The sequence below is a fragment of the Myxocyprinus asiaticus genome, chromosome 33 (assembly GCF_019703515.2).
Source record: "Myxocyprinus asiaticus isolate MX2 ecotype Aquarium Trade chromosome 33, UBuf_Myxa_2, whole genome shotgun sequence".
In the NCBI taxonomy this organism is placed as follows: domain Eukaryota; kingdom Metazoa; phylum Chordata; class Actinopteri; order Cypriniformes; family Catostomidae; genus Myxocyprinus; species Myxocyprinus asiaticus.
In genome coordinates, this window is record NC_059376.1 from 30,897,589 (window position 1) to 30,921,193 (window position 23,605).

The 23,605-nt window shown below is 38.9% G+C and overlaps 1 protein-coding gene across 3 annotated transcripts in view; it reads left to right on the forward strand.

Annotated features, from left to right (window-relative positions):
* Positions 1 to 23,605, forward strand: part of LOC127424519 (uncharacterized protein C1orf21 homolog) — a 44,195-nt gene that overhangs the window by 15,431 nt on the left and 5,159 nt on the right. For all 3 annotated transcript variants that reach the window (XM_051669823.1, XM_051669824.1, XM_051669822.1), the window contains 3 exons: positions 7,514 to 7,637; positions 19,570 to 19,655; positions 22,475 to 22,545. In XM_051669823.1, the coding sequence (XP_051525783.1) occupies positions 7,547 to 7,637; positions 19,570 to 19,655; positions 22,475 to 22,545 (248 nt within the window). In that variant the 5' untranslated portion in view covers positions 7,514 to 7,546. The remainder of the gene's footprint in view (positions 1 to 7,513; positions 7,638 to 19,569; positions 19,656 to 22,474; positions 22,546 to 23,605) is intronic.

Here is a 23,605-nt window from a genome sequence, read left to right on the forward strand (position 1 = left end):
CCAGTGTTTTAAAATAAAATATCAAACAAAATGAAATTTCAATGCACCATTTGTAATTCAGAAATATGAGATAATTGGTCAGAGGTCTGAATACTTTTGCAAGGCACTGTAGATCCTGGAACATGTCCTACTTGGCAAACTCACGTTCAATTTATTGGTTATGGTGCGCTTGTTTGAATGCCTTGAGATAGAGTTAGGATTGATAGATCTGTTTGTAGGTTGAGCAGGCGTTATGCCCGGTGAAAATATGTCTCTGTTTGTGTCTGAACAATTAAAGAGTGAAAGTAAGTAAAGTCCCCATACTCCATATGAAATCAAAGAACGAACGGATATGACATCATTTCGAACACAATCTGGCCAAAACAAAGGTGTTTTTGAGTTTGTTTCAGTGGTTAGTAACATCTCGCCAGCGCAAACATTCAGGAAAACTTCGTACCGGCTGCTTAACACCTTCCTAATGCAATTAGTCCACGTCATCTGTACGATCATTTGTGTTGAGACATTTTCCAAGAACATGTCACATGTCACTTTCTTGGTCTCATTGCCTTCTTTAACCTCATCTCTATGTCTTTCCCTCAGTCCTTTTGTGTTCTGTCTTCCTCTCTCTTCTCATGGCTAGAGAATTCCTTTCTTAAATATTGGTGCTTTTATTTCAACATCTCTCCTCTCCCAAACAGCCACTCACTCACCCTGCTTAAGACAGACAGAAGGAATGAAAGAGAAAGAGGGCTTAGTCTTAAGATAACTGAGACAACTCTGAGCAGTTTTACAGTTTGTGTGTCTTGGCAGAGCTTTGCGGGCTTGTCAGCCTGATGATCTGTTTAAACTGGGACGAGGGGTTGATGCTACAGCCGTGCCGGGTGAGTAAATATTATGGTGGGGGGCTGCTGACCTGCTTGTTTGGTCACAGGTGGAGATGAATAGATGAGTCTCTTTGGTTACTCAGAGAGGGGTTTGTTGTTTGTGCCGTCCCGTTGCTGCTGAGATTCGAACAACTGGTGCTCTCCTTTCCATGTTTCTTGCTCTCTCCTGATCAGCCTGTTTTTCAGGGTAAGCGGTTGTTCAGACAGTTTAAAGCCCTGTGGCTGAGGGTGTGTACTTAATGGATGTGTGTGTACTGAGTGTGTGTGTGATTGTAGTAGGTGTGTGATGTTATCCTGCTCTACTTCATCTTCATGGCCGTCTTTGAGAGAGGCTATTCATTTGTGTGCCCATACATCAGTCAATTTTTTCTTTTGTCAGGGGTTATTTTTAGGTCACTGTAATTTTGTAATTTCCGTAATTTTTTGTTTAATTAGTCTACAAAAGGAATCGAATCTTCTCAAATACTCAAGTACCCATCCACTCGGTTTGATATGCTGCTTCACTCATGTGCTGTCTGCAGACGAAAGCCATTCACACAAATGCCCAAAGTGAGATATGCCTTTTATTATCAATCTTTTGTCTGTGTTCTTCCCATTAACACTTTATATACATCATAAGGATGCCACGGTGTGAGGTTTTGACGGTTGGATTACCATCTGAGAAAAAAATAGTGATTAACCGGTTTTACGATTATTTGCAAATTTTCTTTTTATTCAACTGCACTGAGGCAAAAAATAGATATCACAATTGAATGTGTAAGTCGACGTGTTTCTTAGGGATATATGAACTCTATGCGCAAAGGAATATAAAAGGAAACCTGCTAAATATACAATAAATAAATAGAAGGTAGACTAAATAATTAGAGACGCAACACAGATTATCTGCATACCAGGTGCAAAATGTGCTTCAGTGTAACTGAATTGCTTGGAGTCGCTTCAGATCTGCATAACTTTAAGATTAACCGTTAATCAACCGTTGTCCGTCAGACACCCCACTATAAGAATCGGCAACAGACTCCATAAAAATACTGTCCTTGAATCAGTCCAAAAAGCCTCACAAATAAACCTGTGGACTATGCATAATAAAGGAAACATATCTTAGAGCAGGCTATTCAAAGTGCAATAATGACTTAAATTGACATTTATTGTTGAATGTGGTGAATTTGTTTTCAAGCAATGCTTTAAATAATGAGGATGATTTAAGACCCAATAGTAACTAACTACACGTAAATGTACTGTGTGCTGTCAGCATGCTTAAACATTACAAAAAGTTGTATCTTTCAGTTCATCCTTTTAAAAGCACCACAGCTAAAAATATTAAACTTGCTAGTTGGTTGTTGGATGACTAAGTAGAACATACTGTCCCATTTGTAGGATGTGTAACTTTATATCACTTCTGTCAGCATGTTTTCCATCCATCGTATTCAGTCAGTCATTCAAATGCTCCCAAAAAGCCGATTTTAAGTCGCTTTTTCAGTGGACACGAGTCTGGTAGATCGAATTCCTCTGTCATGTTTTGGAGTTTGTGTGTGAGCCCCAGTTTCACATGAATTAAAAGTTCACGTTCAGTCCGCGACACCTGGCCAAGCACAACGTGGCCACCATCTGTAACCATAGCTGCTCTAACCATCCAGGCACTAGAAGAGAGGCTTACACGAAACACTTTTATATATTTTTATATTAAATGCATTGTATTTTTGCCACGTACAAATAAAACATTTCACAGTTTTTAACCGTAGATTCTAAATTATTGCGGTTAAATTAACTGTGACATTTTTAACTGCGGTTAATAGTGAAACCGTATAATCGCAGCATCCCTAATGGGTCCATCTTTGCAGTAGTATCAGTGTCATCAAAAAAATACAATAACAGAGGGTAACTGGTGCATATTATGGCCATATATATTCATCATCGAGTAGTTAAAACTAGGGATGCACGATATATCGGCAGCCGATATTTTATTGGCTGATAACCGGGAAAATCAAAATATTATTATCGCCGATATTTTCGCTGCTAATTTGTTATGGTTTATTTACTTGTGGCTGAAATTCTCTGACTGTCTGACGGCATCTTTCGTTCAGGCATAGACTCGGGCAGTCATAAGCGACAGTACGCGTGCAAACACAGCGTGTCTGTGTGAGTGATAGCAAAGCTCATGTTGCTCTGTGAGGATTATTTCAACATCTCTGCACTGTGTTACGTTGTTTTGGGGCTGGTTTTAGTCATTTTCCATATTCTGTTTGTTTAATGAGGCAATAAACAAAAACGCGATTTTTATTTTTTATGTATGTTACTTGGGGGCTATCGTTTTTGCGTATTACTTTATGAAACATAAACAGAATGTGGGAAATAGCACATCGTTACTTATATCACAGCAGTGATTAAAACAAGTCCAAGCACAAATTAAACTGGAACATTTAATAAGTTATACAGTGGAACTGTCACAGATGAGCGCTGTAGCAAGAGTCAGTGAATGATACGCGCATAGGCTCAATGCACGCACATACATAAGCTGCACTCACAGTCTGCCGGCACTAATAATAGTCAATGTATACAGAGATTAATGTTTGGTTTGTGTGTTTTCTTGTTTAATATTCGTTACATGCAGTTTATCGCCTCATTTTGGTTTGATGCATTTCAGCTGTTTGTAGTTCATTATTCTCTCTATGTGAGCTAGTCATCAGGATTATGGTAAATGGATACCGTAATTTATGCAAGTGCTTTGTAATTTATTTCTCATTTAAATCAGCATACATCTGTAATATAGGCACATTTATGGTCCGTTACATCTGTCAAACCTTAAGTAGCTTTTAAATGACACCTATTTTAAAATGTGAAGCTTTTAATAACTTCTCTATCAGTTCCAGGTTGAATGATTGAAAATTACAACTTTTTTTTTAAAATATTGGTTATCTGTATCGGCCACAATGAGCCATGAATTATCGGTTATTGGTATTGTCCCAGAAATTCCATTTCAGTGCATCCCTAGTTAAAACAGCTACTTTTACTGATCTTGTATGAATTCTACTCCAAGAATGAGGCATGAAGTCATTGGAAACACATTTTAATGTCACATTAGTTAAAGTTTTACATGTAGTCTTGTGTGTCCTCATATTAAAATGCTCATCTAAATGCCTCCCACAGTGGTGTGGCCGATATCTGAATGTTCGCAAACAGTATACCGTTGTTAATCAGTGTTGGGTAAGTTACTCTAAAAGTAATTAATTGCTAACTACTAATTACATCTTCTACACTGTAATTAGATTACCGTACTAATTGCATTACTTATTACTAATTACTTTCTAAAACCCTGATCAACCTCGACCAGATGAAAAATACAAGGATAGACATGAAACTGTTCTTTTAATTCTTTCAAATAAATCATATAAAATCAAATAAATTATTCATGAACTGGCCAAAGAATTTAAGGGTGCTGCATTCAATTAGAAAACAGATTTAAAATTTCGATTTTAAATTCACTATTGTTTTATATAGAATTGTTTTAGAGTCTATACAGTATTTAATGCAATTACATCAGAAGTAACTAATTAAATTACTGAAAAATTAAGAGGAATCCCATACTTTTTTCAGTGAAGAAGTAATTTAATTAAGCAATTAATTACTTAGTAATGCATTACACAAAACACTGTTGTTAATGTGTATGTTGTCAGTAGGTAGGTTTAAGCAACCGCTTAAGCCAAGTCCTATTGACACAGTTTCACATCTGGCCGATGAGCATCCCATGACACTAATATGACCTGTACAGTAACACACAAGAACATGCATATCCAGGCATTGATATAGGTACATATACTGTATATACACACATGCGCTTTAACAGAACATAGACATCAGCGCTCTGTTTGCGTAAGAGAAGTGTACCAGAAAAAATGACCAGATGGGCACCAGCTTCTTGTTTATGTCTCAGTGGTAAGTGGTGTGAAAAGACTCTCTCTGGCTCTGTTTGCTAACAAAATTATAAATTCATTAAAGTACTTTTAGTTTTGTTCTTTTTCTGCCATTTTATTAAAGTCTACCATTGGTCGAACAAACAGAGAGTCCCACCCAATTATTATATATTTAATTCATGGCACCTCAGGAACATTTCCTTTCAGACCTGAGATGGTCTAAAACTAAATACTCATCTAAAACCCCTACTGGGGCCGATTACACTTTTACTGGATAGAGCACCAAACCTCAGCAGCCTTGAGAGGGAGATCTTGTTTACTCAAGACTAGCAGGCAGAGAGTGGTCGGACCTGTGGTTGCACACATACACGTTCACACACTTTTCACTCTCCTGTACATCTGGTGCTTTGTCCTGTGCCCCGTGCTGCTAAAGCCAGAGCTTTAGCTGTAAACACTGCCCTCCTGATGACTTCAAACAAGGATAGAGACAAGGAGGAGGAGTAGCCGGCGCTTCTGATGTTTCTCTCCTCTGTTTTGTCCTCATTTTCTCCCCCTCTTTCTGCCTCCGTTTTGTGTGAGGCAGTCATACTGGGGTCATCAAGCCATGTAGATCATATGCAGCGTGATGTATAAAAAATGTTTGACAAATATTTACGTTGTCACATAGTTGTTTGATCTCATTTAACGCAACATGAGATAATTTAAAACGCTAATGATGACACGGGAGAGCAGCACTTAAGCTGGCGCGTGATTGAGGAGAGGAAGAAAGAACAGCTCACAGTCCAGACGCACGCCAACTTTTCAAACAGATTGTGGTGATGTACATTGCAAAGTATGAGGGAATTATTATACAAAAATACAAAATAAGTAAATCTAGAAACAGTGTAGTCTTGACGTGAAATAAAGCGGAGCCGTACCTGGTGTTCTACTTGAGCAAAACTTGCCTGTCAGAGCGTCTAAAAAGGAAACACCCCGGCATTATATCTTTAATGCATCTTTTATTAAATTTCAATAATAAGGAAGTGGGTTGTATAAATAAGCACACACTCCGAAACTGGCATTTCTCTGTGCAGTCAGAGTATGAGTCGCGTGAAAACCCGGCTGATACACTGTCTCGTGCAGAGATGCTCATTCCTCGTGCGTTTGCTGCAGTTAGATTATAACATAGCGAATCATAAAATATGTGAAATATGTCTTATCATGAAGAAAATGTATTTACTTAATAGGTCCTCATAGTGGCGCGGTTACCTCAATCCGGGTGGTAGAGGACAAGTCTCAGTTGCCTCCGCTTCTGAGACAGTCAATCCACGCATCTTATCACGTGGCTCGTTGTGCATGACACCGTGGAGACTCCCATCATGTGGAGGCTCATGCTACTCTCAGCAATCCACGCACAACTTACCACGCGCCCCATTGAGAGCGAGAACCACTAATTGCGACCACGAGGAGGTTACCCCATGTGACTCTACCCTCCCTAGCAACCGGGCCAATTTGGTTGCTTAGGAGACCTGGCTGGAGTCACTCAGCACACTCTGGATTTGAACTTGCAACTCCAGGGGTGGTAGTCAGTGTCAATACTCGCTGAGCTACCCAGGCCCCCTATAATATTTATTTTTTTAAATATTTTAAAATATCTAAAAATGATTAATCGTTGCAATAAGCGCCTGAATAGTCGAATAATTGTTCTAATAATCGTTAGATTAGTCGATTATGAAAATAATCATTAGTTGCAGCCCTAGTGTGATGTAGTGAGTTTTATTTATTTTGTTTCTGATTTTTAATACAATTATAGCTAAATAATGTTTTATACTACTACAATAAAAAACATTTGCTTTATAGTCAGAGCCTTGGCCTAGTGGGCAATGCGAGTACTACAAAATATTGAGTTTGGCCCTGGTCATTTTCCAATCCTGGTCCCTTCTCTCCCACCTCTTGATGTCCTGTCTCTATACTATCTATGAATAAAAAAATTGCAAAAGCTCACCTCCCCAAAACAACCCCCAAACAAACCATGCATTATGAATATTTAAACTGTAATAATAATAACTTCTGGAACCTCTCACTTAAGCAATAAATGCAATCAGCACATTAACATACTCAAGGGAGATGTTCTTTTTTTCTGTGGAACACAAAATGAGTTAAGCTAAATGACAGCCTCACTCACCATTCAGTTTCATTGTATGGAAAAAGATGTAATAAAAGTGAATGGTGACTGAGAATAACATTCTGCCTTACATCTCATTTTGTATTCCACAATTGGATAGTACGGGTTGGGAAAACATAATGAGGGTGAGTAAATTCTGACAGAATTTACATTTTTGGGTGATCTATCCATTTAAAGAACCGATTAAGTGGAAAAGTGTGAATCTTGGTAAAAAAAAAAAAAATTCTGTCTCTAATTCTGATTGTGTTCTGTTTGTGTGACTTATGTTGGTTTTGGACCTGGTTCGATTCGGAGATACACATGTTCTTAATGTCAGTTGTAAATAAAGAAAAAATAGGAATCTGTAACTCTGGCTTCAGGCTGTGATAAACATGTCTGGGTCTGTTTAGGCTCAACTCAAATGTGTTTTCTTTTTCTGGTGTCATTAGTGACTGGTAGTATGTAACAGCTACCCAGCAGAGAGGATAATAGTGCTAACTGTGTGTCAGTTCTGACAGGATGACTTTAATCATGTGCACTGTCAGCCTCTTAAATATGTTCTCTGTGTCTTTATCTCTCTCTCTCTCTCTCTCTCTCAGGTGAGATGGTGAGAGGAGGTAAGGAGTGAGGCCATGGGCTGCACCTCGGCTAAGCAGGTGCTGGCTGTGCCCACCGAAGAAGAGGGCCGGGGCAAAGCTTACAGCAACGGAGACCTCTTCACCGGTCAGTCTCAAACCAACACACACAGACAATATCAAACAAATATAAAAATTGATAATGACCAACAAAATCCAAGCAATTCCTGAAGACTGGTTAGCCCTTTTTCATTAACCTAGCGGACAGCAATATCCAGTGAAGAAAACATGGCAATGTTGACTTTGTGTTAGATCACTCTGTAAAATGTCCTTAGGTAAAATTACTCAACTAAAAGCTTGAAAGTAAGACATAGTGCCAGTATTGGGACATATTACCACATCATAACATGACGTAATACCACAAGCCCCCTTGTCGAGTATTGTTTGTTACTTGTAAGTGTAACGGGAGCAAGCTGATACGTGATAGTAGTGTGGTATGTGTAAAATTCACTCCCCTGGCCTCAAGATGCACACTAGCAACTGACGCGAAGGGCTGTAGCCTTTAGCCTCCACATTAGTGTGTCTGCCTCCCATGCCGGCTGATGCTGCTCGGAGTGGGTTGACCATGACTGGTTACATAAGCGTTAGCATCTAGCTAAATTCATTACCTTAAAATCAGTTATTACTTAACTTTAAGATTTAAATGTTTTAAAAACTGCTGTGGCAGCTTCGGCCTTGCATTCTTTTGAACTTTTGCTCAAATGAAAAAGTAGAAAGTGAACCATCACAAACTCCTTTGCGTCCGTTGTGTAAGAGGTTTTGGGAAATATTAACCATATTAGCATGAATGCACATGCTCCACTGGAAATTCCAAAGTATATCATACAGATGCTGTTGTCTTTTTTTGCACGTATTATGATGGGATGAACTTGTTCTTATCTTGCACGCCATTTAGGACAGAGGTGCAAATTTGGATGATGGGACTGAGTAGCACAACATGTTTTCTTCCTTTCCATGTGCTATAAATGTAGCTACAGTATGTGTTGTCTCATTTAAAATGTTAGTCTGTTTCTTCCAAGGCTATTCAAAATTGATTTCAGTAGAGCTGTGTCCCAAATGACAAAAATCGAGAGTTCTGGCAAACTTGCCACAAATTCACCACTCATTTTGTTAACATGCAAATGAGCTTTGCTGCGAACTCATAGGTTTGCTCCAGGTTCAACACTATTGGTGAAGAGCTGCAAAGTTCTGGCAAACATTTGTGGTGAATCACAAGCTAATTTGCATGTGAAAATAATCCGTGGCATTGGCAAATTTGTGGCAAGTTTGCCAGAACTTTAGTTTTTGTTAACCTGATTGCTTACACAATGCACTCGGCCATCTAGTGCATGAAATTTCCATGTTAAGTATCGTCTGAAATGGAACGCATTTTTTTACTACACAGAAGGTGACATTTTGAGTATATAGGACAGATGTTTGTTGCAGATAAGAAAGGCGTCTTAGATTTTTAACAACAGTGCCATTTAGCAGTCATTCAAGCCAGTTTGTGCTAAACTTTAAGCAGAACAAAAACATGTCAATGGTCAGACTGCCAGTTAAATTTGTTAATTTATGTCTGAGCAGTTTATTTTTACAATGTTTTAGGAAGTTGATTACATTCTGGGAATTCTTGGATGCATCCTTCTGGGGACTAATACTGATGTGTTTGCCCTGTGTAAAGACTGTCAGTCACATATGTGACAAGTGTGTGTGCTTGAGAGGATAACGTTATCAGCTGGAGTAATGACTCATGCATGTGAGTGTGTGTTGTGTGAGTTTCATGTGCTTGTGTGAGGTTGTAAATATGTTTTAAAGGGTTTAGATAACAGCATCCCTTAGCAAGTGACCTATGCCTGTGAGAGAGTGAAAACGATTATGGGAGATTAAGAATTGGGGCAAAACAGCAGAAAATCCACACAGGAAACACCAGAAGACCAGCCACAGGGGGCTGTCGACCCCCACCCTCTTTCTTGCTCTTTCTTTCTCCTCCTCCTTACCATTTTCCTCACTGTGTCTCTAAGGATTCATAGCATGCGAGATGGTGGGGAACAGTCTGAGAACGAAAGAGAGAGTGAGTGACGTGGAATCACAAACTCCCCTATTTCCTCCCCTGACATTTATCCCACCCTCTGCATATCTGTTGTTCTTCTCAAGGCCACACTTTCCTTGTTTCCTTCCTTTCTTTGGATCGGGCTGTCTCCTTTCCACTTCTGCCTATTTTCCTCCCCTTCCCATTACCCAAACTATTTTATGAGTCTCTTTCTGTATCACTCCCCTCTTTTTCATACAGTGTTTCGTACCATTTCAAATTATCTCTGGATATGTTTGGAATGATACTACTATACTACTCTTACTACTTATGCATGTATAGTATGCATACGATAGATATTATATGCACGGTATGCAAATTTTCTGTAAGCATGGACTACCTGCATGACCAAGTGCTTTTCTTAAAATGTGCAGTATGCAACATAACACAATCCATGGTGATGTTGGGTGCTTCAACAGGCCAAAGCAGAGACGCTGGTTTTCACAGGAGCGACATCGACACGAGATGCATGATAACGGTCAAAGCAGTTCATCTAGTGCATGATTATGTAGAAAAACATTTAAATCCAGATGAAGGTGTCCTGTGTAAGTTGGTGTAGATGAATCTCCCATGACAGGCCCTCACTCCTCTTCACCTGTCTGACTGACTGAGCACCAGTGGGCGGGGCCAAGGGTGCAATGACGAAAAAAAGGTAGTGATATCTTTCTGAAGAGGCAGTCATTTGCAGATGTATTTAGTCCTTTTGACATCACAAATCCCACAAATTCCAAACGAGACATTTTTGCAGCTTGGTTTAAATAAATGCTCTTTTTCTATTAAGGAGAATGTTTTCAGTTCTGAAACTTACAGTATGTTTTTATAGTACAATGACCTCTTATGTCAAATGATCAAGGAAAATTTGATTCCTCATGTCATAACCCTTTAAAAAAAGGCTGTGAGGGACAGATGTACAGTTGATTTAATGCGTTGTAATGTTGTATACATTAGGGTTACAAAGGTTCAGTTAGGGCAACATTGAAAATATGTCTTTTCAAAAGAATTCCAAGTGACGGAAAACATTAAAAAGTGACGAAGTTCCAGCCAGGTCTCCCAAACAACCACACTGGCCCGGTTGCTAGGGAGGGTAGAGTCACATGGTCGCTATAACGTGGTTCTTGCTCTCGTGGGGCGCGTGGTGAGTTGTGCTTGGATGCCACGTAGAATAGTGTGAAGCCTCCACATGCGCTATGTTTCCACAGTAATGCGCTCAACAAGCCATGTGATAAGATGCGCGGATATGACGGTCGCAGACACGGAGGCAACTGAGATTCGTCCTCCACCACCCGGATTGAGGCGAGTCACTACGCCACCACAAGGATTTAGAGCACATTGAGAATTGGGGCATTCCAAATTGGGGAGAAAAAGGGAGAGAAAAAAAAGTGACGAAGTAAACATTAAATAGAAATTATACGTGAACTAGGACCTTAAAACAGTGAAGACTTATTGAATGGACTGTACGTTTATCCCTTACAGCCTTGTTTTATGTCAAATTAAAGGGATTGTTCACCCAAAAATTAAAATTCTGTCATCATTCATTCAACCTCATGTTGTTCCAAAACTATTTTGACTTTGGCCATGTCCACACTAATTCATTTTAGTTTGAAAACGCATTGATTTTGCTGTTTACACACCACACTGGAACAGCATTTTCCTCCGCTGAAAATGGAGACTTTTTAAAATGGAGGTTTCAAACTTACACAAATTAGTGTGGATGTGACCTTTCTTTCCTCCATGGAACACAAAAGGAAATATTAGGCAGCATGTTAGCCTTGGTCACCATTCACATTTATTTAATCAGTATGCATAGAATGCTATGCAGTATTTAGTAAGCACTGTATGGTAGTATTCCATTCCTGTGTTCATCATTTGAGATTTTGAGGATATGGTCTTCAATCCTGTTTCTTTTTATTTTTTCTGTCTTTCATTCTGTGTGTGTGTGTGTGTGTTTGTTTGACTTCTAGGGTCATGTCATGTGGCAAATCTGGTAATCTGTGAGCAACAGATTGATGAGTATTATATTCACCAGATAGAAAGTGAATCTGGGGAAAGTGAATGGAGCAGTGACCTGGTTACTGTGGATTATCGCTTACTCCCCCTTCTCTCTATCTGTGTATAATTCTTTCCCTCTTTCTTTTTCCTTGTCCTTTTCTCTCATCCTGCTGCCAGCCCGATGCCCTTCTTTCCACTGCCCTTCCTGGCTGTCAGTCAAACATCTCTATCAATAGAAACAGAGAGAGACAGTTTTCACCCCTCTCTCTCTCTCTCTCTCTCTCTCTCGCAGCTCTCACCCTGACTTGATTAGTGCCAGCAGACTGTTTACTAGTCAAACTGTGTCAGTGTTCAGGCAGCAAAAGTGTGTGTCCTCATCTGTGATTCAGCGCTTGGTCAATCCACACACACAATGACAGGAAAGGCTGAGCTGCCCTAAAACAAACAAGAAGGGCAGCAGGCGGAGAATATGTTGTCTGATTACATGTGATCTGAAGTGAGCTGTTGAGATTTGTGTGTGCGTATGTGTTTGCTGCCAGTCTAAAGGGGTGTTCACACATGTTCATGCTTTTATTTCATCAAGACTGGATTATTGTAATGCACTTTATTTAGGTGTTACTCAGTCTTCTCTCTCACACCTTCAGCTGGTGCAAAACGCTGTTGCTAGGCTTCTGACTGGTACCAGAAAATGTGATTCTATTTCTCCTGTGTTAGCCTCACTCCACTGGCTTCCCGTTTTATACAGGATCCGGTTCAAAGTATTACTGTTTGTTTACAAGGCCTTGCATGATCTGGCACCTTCTTATATGTCTGATCTTATTTCTTTACCGCAGTCCTCTAGATCTTTATGTTCATCAAACAGCTTACAGTTAACTGTCCCCAGGTCACATTTGAAATTAAAGGGTGACAGAGCCTTTTCAGTCACAGCGCCCAGGCTTTGGAATACGTTGCCTTTTCAGGTCGTCTTCTACTTTTGATGATTTTAAATCTCGTCTTAAAACGTACCGTTTGTTTTAGCTTTTGAATCGGTGTAAATGTTAGTATTGTTATTGTCATTGTCTTGTATAGTTGTTTTATCTGGCTTATTGTACAGCACTATGGTCAACAGTTGTTGTTGTTTTTAAATGTGCTTTATAAATAAATGTGACTGACTGACATACAGCGATCTGCAGCGACACACCAAAACAAAAGTTATTGATTTTCAATAAGAGTTGGCATTTTCCAGCAACATGAGCAGCTGCAACTCTTGGCCGGTGTGAGTGTATCCAGCAATGCAACCAAGTAGGGATGTCCCGATACCATTTTTTTGAGAATGAGTACGAGTACCGATACTTAATTTTTGGTAAACGCGGATACAGAGTCCGATACCTGTTGTTTTTCTTTTTTTTTTCTAAAATCCATATCAACGTTTATTTTAATTTTATCATCAAAATGGTGTTTAAATAAATGAATTCATTAAAACTTTAATCAAATGAAAATATAACAATGAATTTTCAAAATAATATAGTATAAATTTTTTTCTAAATGAAGTGCTTATATACAGAACCTCACAGCACAATCCAAAGTACAACATTGGAGTAAAGTTTTTGTCAAATGACAAAAAAAAACAGAGCATCACAGATGTTAGATACTGCTTAAGTATAATACAATTACTACTTTAAGTAGTATTACTACTAATTACTATTATTATTATAAGTAGTAGTAGTATTACAGTGAATATTACATAACTTTACAGTAGTGATATATTTCTGTCATACTTTTTTCCTATAAATTTACTTTTGATTTTGACTGAGCTTTTATTTTGAAGTGTTTCTGTGTTGTTTTGACCAAAGAGCTCTAACGTTATGACGGCAGCTTCCCACCCTGGAAAAGCCGGTCGCTATGTGACTCAAAGTGATTATATAACCACAAAAGTCTGATATTTTTATTAAATAAGTATGTACTCTGTATGTGCCTCACGCTACAGTGTGAATTTGCACTCTGTTTACTGTCATCTGCTACAAACAGAGCGTGCGATGCTCATGGTGGTTTTTTTCCCTGTATGAGTCTTGGAGAAGCCTTAAAAGGTATGAGCAGCCGGCATCAGCACAACACTGTCTCCACACATTTGAATTACATGCAAATTATATATTTATCTCATCAAATCGCAGCTTTTGCAGTTAAATAATCTCCCTAGGACATAACTTGATTTTAATTCGAGGGCTGAATGTTTATGTAATGACATTTGTACATCAGATGGTATCGTTTTTGGTATCAGAGCATTTTTACGAGTACCAGTACATGAGCGCGGTATCGGGATATCCCTACAACCAAGTTAAGAAAAGTCTAAAGGGGAAGTGTTTAATTTTTGCACCACTAGTATCAGCAAATTGAATGATTGTTTTTTTTAACAGGTTTACCAAACACTTCCACCATCATCCATTGGACAGAAAACAGATAGTCCCACCCCAAACTCATGCCATTGCCGATGTTGCTATGTTGGGTCGGTCAAAATTCTCAAACAAACAGAATTGTTTTAATTGCGCCACAGTGTTTCCACTTTTTTGGGAATCAACCCACGAGTACGAATACAAAATTATACTCGTCTCTGCATATTAAAGGAGTAATCCAGGTTCAATACAAGTTAAATTTGCTGTGTATTTTTGAGTTGTGAATTAGTTTATATTGTTGTTCAAATCTTTTTTTCAAGATTACAGGGTTCATGCTGCTATGTTATAATGGCAATGAAGTTGTAAAATTGGGAAAAAACTTCACATAGAAAAGGTTTATAAGTGATTTTATCACTCTAAAATCATGTTAACACGCATATTGTTTATGTCTTGTCTTGAAACCGTGAGTATTTTGTTGTTTATTGACTGGCCCCATTCACTTCCTTTGTAAGTGCGTTAATGTAACCAAGTCAAAATTCATTTTAGTGTTGATTAACATTATGCCACAAATGGTCGATTGGGCTTAACTTGTATTGAACCCGGAATATTCTTTTAAGCTGGGGTAGAATTATTTTAACATCCAAAAATAATAATAATAAATACTTCACCTTTTAACTTTATTTAAATGATTTACATTGGCAAGTCACACATTGCTAATCATTCTTCTTGTTCATTTATCATGGTGCTTAATGCACAATCACGTTCCCCTCCACAATGCAAATTTTTAGCGGCAAGAAATCAGATTCCTTGTCAAATTAGAAAGACATCTTAATTTTTTACTGACAACTTTCAAAAGCTATGGCCAGTTGTGCAGCCCACTAATAGCATTAGGGCATCCAACTGTATGAACGGCCATTATGACCAACAATACAGGCACTCTGTGACCTCCAGTGATAAAATTACTGTACAGTATGTGTGAACGGGGCATGTGAGGGTGTGTGTGTACATATGGCTTATAGTAGGAGGCTGTGGTTTCAATTCACCAAGCAAGTTTTCACAAGGTGACTGTTTAGCTAATGTTTTTAACAGCAACGGCGTACAGTAGGGCAACAGATCATCTCAGTGACATAGTGTCATCTGAGGTTTAAAGTTTAAAGACTTAAGATGTTACTGTTTTAATAACTGATTTTTAACCAGAGGCACAGTATCGTTAATGTGTCTCAAAGGCAGCGAAAAACCTGTCGATGTTTTTTATTATTATTATGGGATCACTCCTACTATCGAAGAGAGAGCGAGAGAAATTGACAAACTCACCTCCCTCGTGGTGGACTCGCTGTGTTAACAGACACCCACTTACAGAATAGCTCCAGGGCAGAGCATCTCTACTCTGATTCTAAAATTACAGCAGCCCACTCATGTTCCACAGACACGCCACTCACAGCACTGAACACATCAGAAATTGGGCCAGAAGGTAAAAAGGGGGTGGGGGCGGTGGAGCTGTCTATTGTCCAATTTTTGTTTTAGATGAACGAGCAGCCAGACAGCTAAATTACCTGGTCTTCAAAAAGCATCTTGTCATGAGTACAGATAAAGATAAGAATATGTATTCAAGCAGTGGCCGATATAGCTAAATATAGCTAAAAATGATGATACTGATATATACAGTATCTTGATCAGTGCTATCAGTGAATTTCACAGAACCCAGAACAAAGTTTTTCTTGAGTCAGCAGCTAAGGGGTATAAGTATGGGTTTTCAATGTTCTACATTTTTCTGTTACTGTCTTGTATTGTAAAAAACTGCTCCAAACGATTCAATCTGTGTGGGAAGCATGAAGAAAATCTCGAACCGATTCAGACCATTCTGACAGCTCATTTGAGCAATTCATTGAAAAGAACTGACTCAAATGAGTAATTCGTTAACTAATCTGGCATCCCTAGTTCTGATTCTAAATATGTGACAGATAATATTTAAAAAGATTTTAGCCAGTCAACAATTCGTCTTTATGAAATGATGACTTATTGAGTAACCATAACCAACATTCACTCAAAGTTCCAAACAAAACAGCATTCAGGGCTAGACTAAAATCATTCGGATCTCGAGCCACTGTTTTGAGTGACACAAACGAATCATTTAATCAGTGTTTTGAAACCATTCATTTAAACGAATTAATAAAATTTCCAAACTTGAATGGTGTTTTTTTTTTTTTTTTGACATTTTGCTACTGTTTAGACATAAACATAGGATAATCAGGTTTAAATCAAGAGACGCAATTAAAGGAGTATTCCGGATTCAATACAAGCTAAATCAACTGTATTTGTGGCATAATGTTGATTACCACAAAAATGAATTTAGTCTCGTCCCTCCTTTTCTTTAAAAAAAAAAAAAAAAAAAGCAAAAATCAAGGTTACAGTGAGGCACTTACAATGGAAGTGAATGGGGCCAATATTTGAAGGGTTTAAAGGAAGAAATTTTAAGCTTGTTGTCGAAACGTGCATTTTTTTTAGCTATAAAGTTTGTTTAAATTGCTGTTTTTATGGTTGTTTTAGGGTTTACAGTGTTGCGACGTCGAAGTTGTAAAATTGAATATACCTTCAAACAGATCTTATCACACTAAAATTGTTAATACGCATATTGTTTACATCTTATAGCTATACTTTTAAACAGTGAGTATTTTAACATTTACGAATTAGCCCCATTTACTTTCATTGTAAGTGCCTCACTGTAACCCAGATTTTTGCTGCTTCTTTTTTTTAAAGAAAAGGAGGGAGGAGTTGAAAATTAATATCTGTGGTAGTCAACATTATAAAACAAATGCTTTCGATTGAACTTAACTTCTATTGAACCCAAAATATTCCTTTAAAATATGTATTTGTGCTCTCATACACATGAGTCATGACATAAGAAGTGGGCGCAAAGCTTGCCTACAGTCATGGTCTTTAGGAAACCAAATTAAAGCTCATTAAAATCATTGCAATATTAACAATGTTTATTTTAATTAAAAAAATAAAATATTGAACACATCATCCAGCATTACTTTAACACACAAAAACTTTGCATTCTGTTGAAATAGAAAGCATCCTCTTCTCTGTGAGCTCATAAAGGTCACCGTCATGTTGCTATCATTAATTAGCTAATCGAAATATCTCTACATTATGGAACCTCTCATCAAAAATAGCTTGTCTGGAGCATATTAAAGTGTCAAAATGTCACTCTTTCCAGGGCGTGCGCCATAAAGGTCTGCCATTTTTCTGAGATACATGTTTCACGAAAGATTCTCTGGCTGAAATGATGGATTAGGAATGAAATATTCATCAGATCTCCTTTTTTAGTAATGATATTACCCTTGTGTGTGTGTGTGTGTGTGTGAACATGTTTGTGTGGGAGATGTATGCGTGTATATGTATGGGTCTCTTTGGGGCCCAGGCCTGTTTTGTGTAACAAGCCTCAGCCAAATCAATTATAGTTTAATTTAATTTGTGAGTGATATTTCTCTTGGTTTGTCTGTTCTCTTGGCTGTGTGTGTGTTTGTCTGCATGTTGGAGCATGGTCTTTTGTGCAGAGACAGGTTTACATTCCTCAAACTGTGAAAGACTAGTGTTGTCTTTCGCTCTTTTTTTATATTTCTCTTTTTTCTTTTTCTCGCGTTTCTGTGCTTGTGTGGACGGGCTGCAGTGAGTCACATTCACAGGCTGCCCACTCCAGCTGTCATGATGGTAACTGACAGGGACATCACAGCGAGAAAGTTAGAGAAAGACCGATAGAGGCGAGATAAACCGAGAATGAGTGGGCTGCGGTCACTTCACACGCTGATTTTTAGACAGTTTTGTAAATGTGTGGGTATGTGCATACATGTGTACAGTGTGTGCTATGAGGAAGTGAATGTATGGCCACTGGTAATCTCTGATTGCTGGGAAAGGGCAAAATCCAAATAGTTTATCTGTTAAAGCTGGGTTGAAGGTGTTTCTGTGTGTGCATGCTTTTTTACAGGTTTGGCTATACTTGCAAGGGCCAAAATTTTTTGAAAATGTCCTCCTATATAGTGAACAAATTACTTTCCTTGCTTGTCCTCACTAATTTAAATGCTTATAAATAGGCCAAATTATGTTTTAGTCTTAAGTAATTATAATTAGATTTATATAAAAACTATTGAAGCCTATGGTATGTCCCCTTTTAGATACACTATATTGCCAAAAGTATTCGCTCATCTGCCTTTAGACGCATATGAACTTAAGTGACATCCCATTCTTAATCCATAGGGTTTAATATGACGTCGGCCCACCCTTTGCAGCTATAACAGCTTCAACTCTTCTGGGAAGGCTTTCCACAAGGTTTAGGAGTGTGTTTATGGGACTTTTTGACCATTCTTCCAGAAGCGCATTTGTGAGGTCAGACACTGATGTTGGACGAGAAGGCCTGGCTCACAGTCTTCGCTCTAATTCATCCCAAAGGTGCTCTATTGGGTTGAGGTCAGGACTCTGTGCAGGCCAGTCAAGTTCTTCCGCACCAAACTCGCTCATCCATGTCTTTATGGACCTTGCTTTGTGCACTGGTGTGCAGTCATGTTGGAACAGGAAGGGGCCATCCCCAAACTGTTCCCACAAAGTTGGGAGCATGGTATGCTGAAGCATTCAGAGTTCCTTTCACTGGAACTAAGGGGCAAAGCCCAGCTCCTGAAAAACAACCCCACACCATAATCCCCCCTCCACCAAACTTCACAGTTGGCACAATGCAGTCAGACAAGTACCGTTCTCCTGGCAACCGCCAAACCCAGACTCGTCCATCAGATTGCCAGATGGAGAAGCGTGATTCGTCACTCCAGAGAACGCGTCTCCACTGCTCTAGAGTCCAGTGGCGGTGTGCTTTACACCACTGCATCCGACGCTTTGCATTGCACTTGGTGATGTATGGCTTGGATGCAGCTGCTCAGCCATGGAAACCCATTCCATGAAGCTCTCTACGCACTGTTCTTGAGCTAATCTGAAGGCCACATGAACTTTGGAGGTCTGTAGCGATTGACTCTGCAGAAAGTTGCCGACCTTTGCGCACTATGCGCCTCAGCATCCGCTGACCCCGCTCTGTCATTTTACGTGGCCTACCACTTCGTGGCTGAGTTGCTGTCATTCCCAATCGCTTCCACTTTGTTATAATACCACTGGCAGTTGACTGTGGAATATTTAGTAGCGAGGAAATTTCACGACTGGACTTGTTGCACAGGTGGCATCCTATCACAGTACCACGCTGGAATTCACTGAGCTCCTGAGAGCGGCCCATTCTTTCACAAATGTTTGTAGAAGCAGTCTGCATGCCTAGGTGCTTCATTTTATACACCTGTGGCCATGGAAGTGATTGGAACACCTGAATTCAATTATTTGGATGGGTGAGGGAATACTTTTGGCAATATAGTGTAGCTAATACCATGATAAAGTGTGTGTGTGTGTGTGTGTGTCAGTGTCACATGGAGGGATATTCATGATTAGCATGTTCTCAGTTTTTACAGTTTCTTTACTCCATAAGTGCATTCCATTACTGCTGTTAACGGCCCTAAAACAAAACACTCACTAATGCTCTCATCTTTCTCTCTCCATCACTGTAGATGAATATAAGATTAAGGGAGTGGAGGAGGTGAAGTACATGCGTGGAGAAGAGGACAGGGTGAATGCACGTAACCAGGAGAACCTGGTGAGATACTTACACACCTCACAAACTGTCATCCAGAATTTTTTCCTGTGGCATGGTGTCCTTTGCTGTGCAAAAGCTTGTTTTTTTTCCTATACGTTGGGAAGAAAACTGTTTATGTGTATGTGTAGTACACGTGTGTGCAGACATGTTTGGAATGTGGGAGTGGGAAATTCTGACTTATTTTCCCATATGTCACAGACTTTTTCTCTCATTTGTAGATACTCATATTACCAGTCAGCATCACATTTTCATATTATTACATTTTTTTTTTTTGTACACACATTCATTCAAATGTTCTCAGATGTCTGGATTGATGATTTACTTAAAGAAGCATTATCAACTCGATTCTATTGGACCCCCTCTAGATTGTATAGGCTTAGTCTTAAAGACACACCCACCTACTGGCGTTGCCAATCAGAAGATGGGGACACAACCCATGTTTTTTGGTGGTGTGTTAAGAATTTTGGTTGAGGGTTCAGAGTTTTATATGTGACGTATTGGGCACTCAAATTTCCTTTTGCTCCAGACTCTGTATTTTAGCCGATGGGGCGGTCATTAATATAGGGGATAATACATAAGAAATTGGGTTCTAGCCAGTGTTATGATCGGCAGACAGATTATCCTTAGGGGACGGAGGTCGGCTGGAGCGCCCTCATTTTGGGAGTGGTGCACGGAGATGGGCAGGGTGGCAGCATTTGTAGAAATGTCAGATAGAAGGCTAGGCAACCTGGGGGTATTTAATAGGAAGTGGGGCAGTTATTTGACCTTTTTGGAAGGCTGTCAGGGAGGGGCAGTGGAGAGGGATTTATAATTTTAAATGTGTGTGATTATTATTTTATATAAATATATATTTAATTTTTTTTTAGTTTTTTTGTTTCTTTGTGTGTGTATTTTAGCTTTGCCCACAGGGATGTTTGTTGGGGGCCAGGGTGGGTTTGGTGATTGGGAGGGGGAAGAGGAAAAATGGGGGTTAAAAGTTGATTCTGTGCATTTGTTTTGTTTTTCTGTTTCATTTGTTGGAGTCAATAATAAGTGTTAATCGGAAAAAAAAGGAAGCATTATCAACTAAAAGAGATGAAAAAGACTTGCTTTGTTTTCGAACCTAATTTTATATGAGCATTTTCCACCCTCACTCTGACCTTTAGAATTCAACAGGCTGTTTATGCTACTGCGCTTTTTATACTTCTATATGTTTAAGATGTCTGTTATGTTTGGCTAATCTGGTCACATGTCCCAGCCACTGAAAAAAATTTGAACACGGAATAGGCATTGGAGTGGTCATAGGTTAATCTGCTCATTATGGAGGTAAAATAATTACAAGTAAATTATTGCATTTAACTGACAGTAAAATTTCAGGACATCGATTACAAAATGTAAAAATCAGTTATAATTACACCCCCAATCTACTTCTGATTATCCGTCCAGTTGCATTTTTGTCTTCAGCATATTTTTATTACAATTATGAATGGTACCAAAACCCAATTAAACCGAATTTTAAGGTAATTGTAAGACTTGTAACACGTTACCCATGTCAGTGCAGAGTACCCATAGCTGATCGCTATTTTGTTGCATAAAATACTCAGTTATATCAGGGACTAAATCTTCTAGCAGAAGTATATTATACACGTTTATTCAGTGTGATTAATTATATAAAAAATAATGCGTTAAAAATTAACACAATAAATCATTCCCCTGGATCGTAATAAGGAATATTCCTACCATCAGAGCAATTTAAGCTTTAAGATCCACATTTTTTCAGTGGGGGGCAGTAAGCGAAACTCCAGTTGTATTGGCAATGCGCAGCTGTAAAGAGAACAAACCACACTCAGGTTTGTAGTCGCGTCTAGAAGGCAACCGTCCGGTTACCTAAAGTCTTGCGAGAGCTGCATGCAATTTTCACACACTGTGTTTGTGTTTACTTGGAGTCCTACAGAAACCCGATACCTACCCCTAAACCTAACCCTAACCGTAACCCTTCCACTACTCTACAAATAAGTTAATGACTTGGCTAAGCTATTGATTTCATATCAATATTTCATGTCCATTTATTTATTTAGCAAGTCGTCTTGTAATATGTGGGAGTCATTTTCGCAAGACAAACACCAACAGGTTTGTCAGAACTCGCAAAACAGAGGTGAAAATCAGTGTTTCTCGAGAATTTGCGATCTCTTCATAATTTTAATTAAATCAATATTTCATGTCTGTTTATTTATTTATTTATTTGGTAGGTAGCCATGTAATAAGCGGGATACTGTACAGTAGGCTGGTATAAACCCCTTCAGTGTGCTACAAGACCCCTCCGCTCCACGTGCTGGGTTTATTTTGTGATAATGACCGGCCAACTGTACATTATCCCTTACATAGCACAGCCTTTAGTACCTTATTGCTTAAATAATATATCAACCTCTTATTTCAAAACAGCAAGGAAAGCCTCATTTTCCATGATATGTCCCCTTTAAACTGCCCAGCCTAATGAAGTTGTACAGACAGAGCAGGTGCTCCAATACCCATGTTCAGATTAGAGGGGGTTTGAGGAGAATAGAGAGATAGTGAAAGAGAGGGCAGCCCTCTTTATATCTCTCTGCTTCTCACAGTGTCTCTAAGCAGGGCAGCATTCTCATTAGCAGTGGCCAGACAAGGTCACTCCCAGGGCCTCTGTATCACACTGTGCTCCAGGTAGAGAAGCTTGTTTTGGACCAGGTCCAGGAGCTGGAGGGGCCCACGCTCTGGAGGGCCACCAGGGAAGGGCGGCAGAGGCTGAATTTGTTTTGTTGTGAACAGTAGTAAGTGAAAACTTGTTCTTTCTGGGTGTGTTTTAGGAGAAAAGCTCAACACAGCACAGGACCAAACAGCACAAAGAGGTGCCTGGGCCCAGCGCCAACAGGACGAAGTGAGTGGGTTTATAAATGTGTCTTTCTGTTTATGGTATGCATGCGTTTCTGTTTGTTTTGCATATATGTGTGTGTGTGTGTGGGTGAGGGCATTTAAATTCTTGTTCTGCTGAAAACGTGCCAAACGTCTGAAAATTGTGTGTGGTTTGTTTTGCCTTGTGGCCTGCCTTATCCCCTCAGGGATCTCATTTGCATTTTCTATTTGGGTTTAATGTGCCATATGTTTCACAACTTATTGTATGTAAACATGATGTGTTTGTCTTCGATTTATATTTTCAGTGTCAAAGTGCTTCATGGGCAACTGATGCATTGCCGATATTATACTAGAAACAATAACAGAAAAAGCAATAAAAATGAATAAATAGAAAATAAAAGAATTAAAATAAGAATAACATTTAATAACTTTCTTTGCTAAGTCATTAAAAGAATAGTTCACCCAGTCATCATTTGCTTACCCTTGTGTTTCAAACCTGTTTGATTTTGAATGTATTTCTTACTTGCATGGAACACATGCATATTCTATGCAATCAAAATGAATGAGGACTGAGCCTGTAGAGTCCCAAAAATTAAAAGCTCTATAAAACTATTCCATGTGACTCATGTAACGCAGCGTGACACTCCAAGTCTAATGTAGCCTTAGGATGGCTTTGTGTAAGAAATGGACGGAAATGTAGATTATTTGCTGAAATGTAGGTTATCTTGCAGCCCTCAAATCTCATTTGTACTTCATTTGTGTTCAATTCAAGCATGATGCATCAAGACATATTGAGTCAGGTTTGACATCAATGATATCATTCATCATTGGTTCTCATCTGCAATCATGACGCATTTTAATGTTCTGATCTGAACACAAGCGCAAATAAGATTTCAGAGCTACAGCAGAGGGGAAGTCTTTTCATCACACACAGCTATTGTACAGCTTCAGAAGACTTGGAATAAAGCCCACAAGTCTTATCAAACTACATGGTATTTATTCTTTTGGAGCTTCATTTTATGTCAAGAAAATAATACAGGTGGGTAAATGATGTCAGAATTTAGATTTTTGGGTGAACTGTTCCT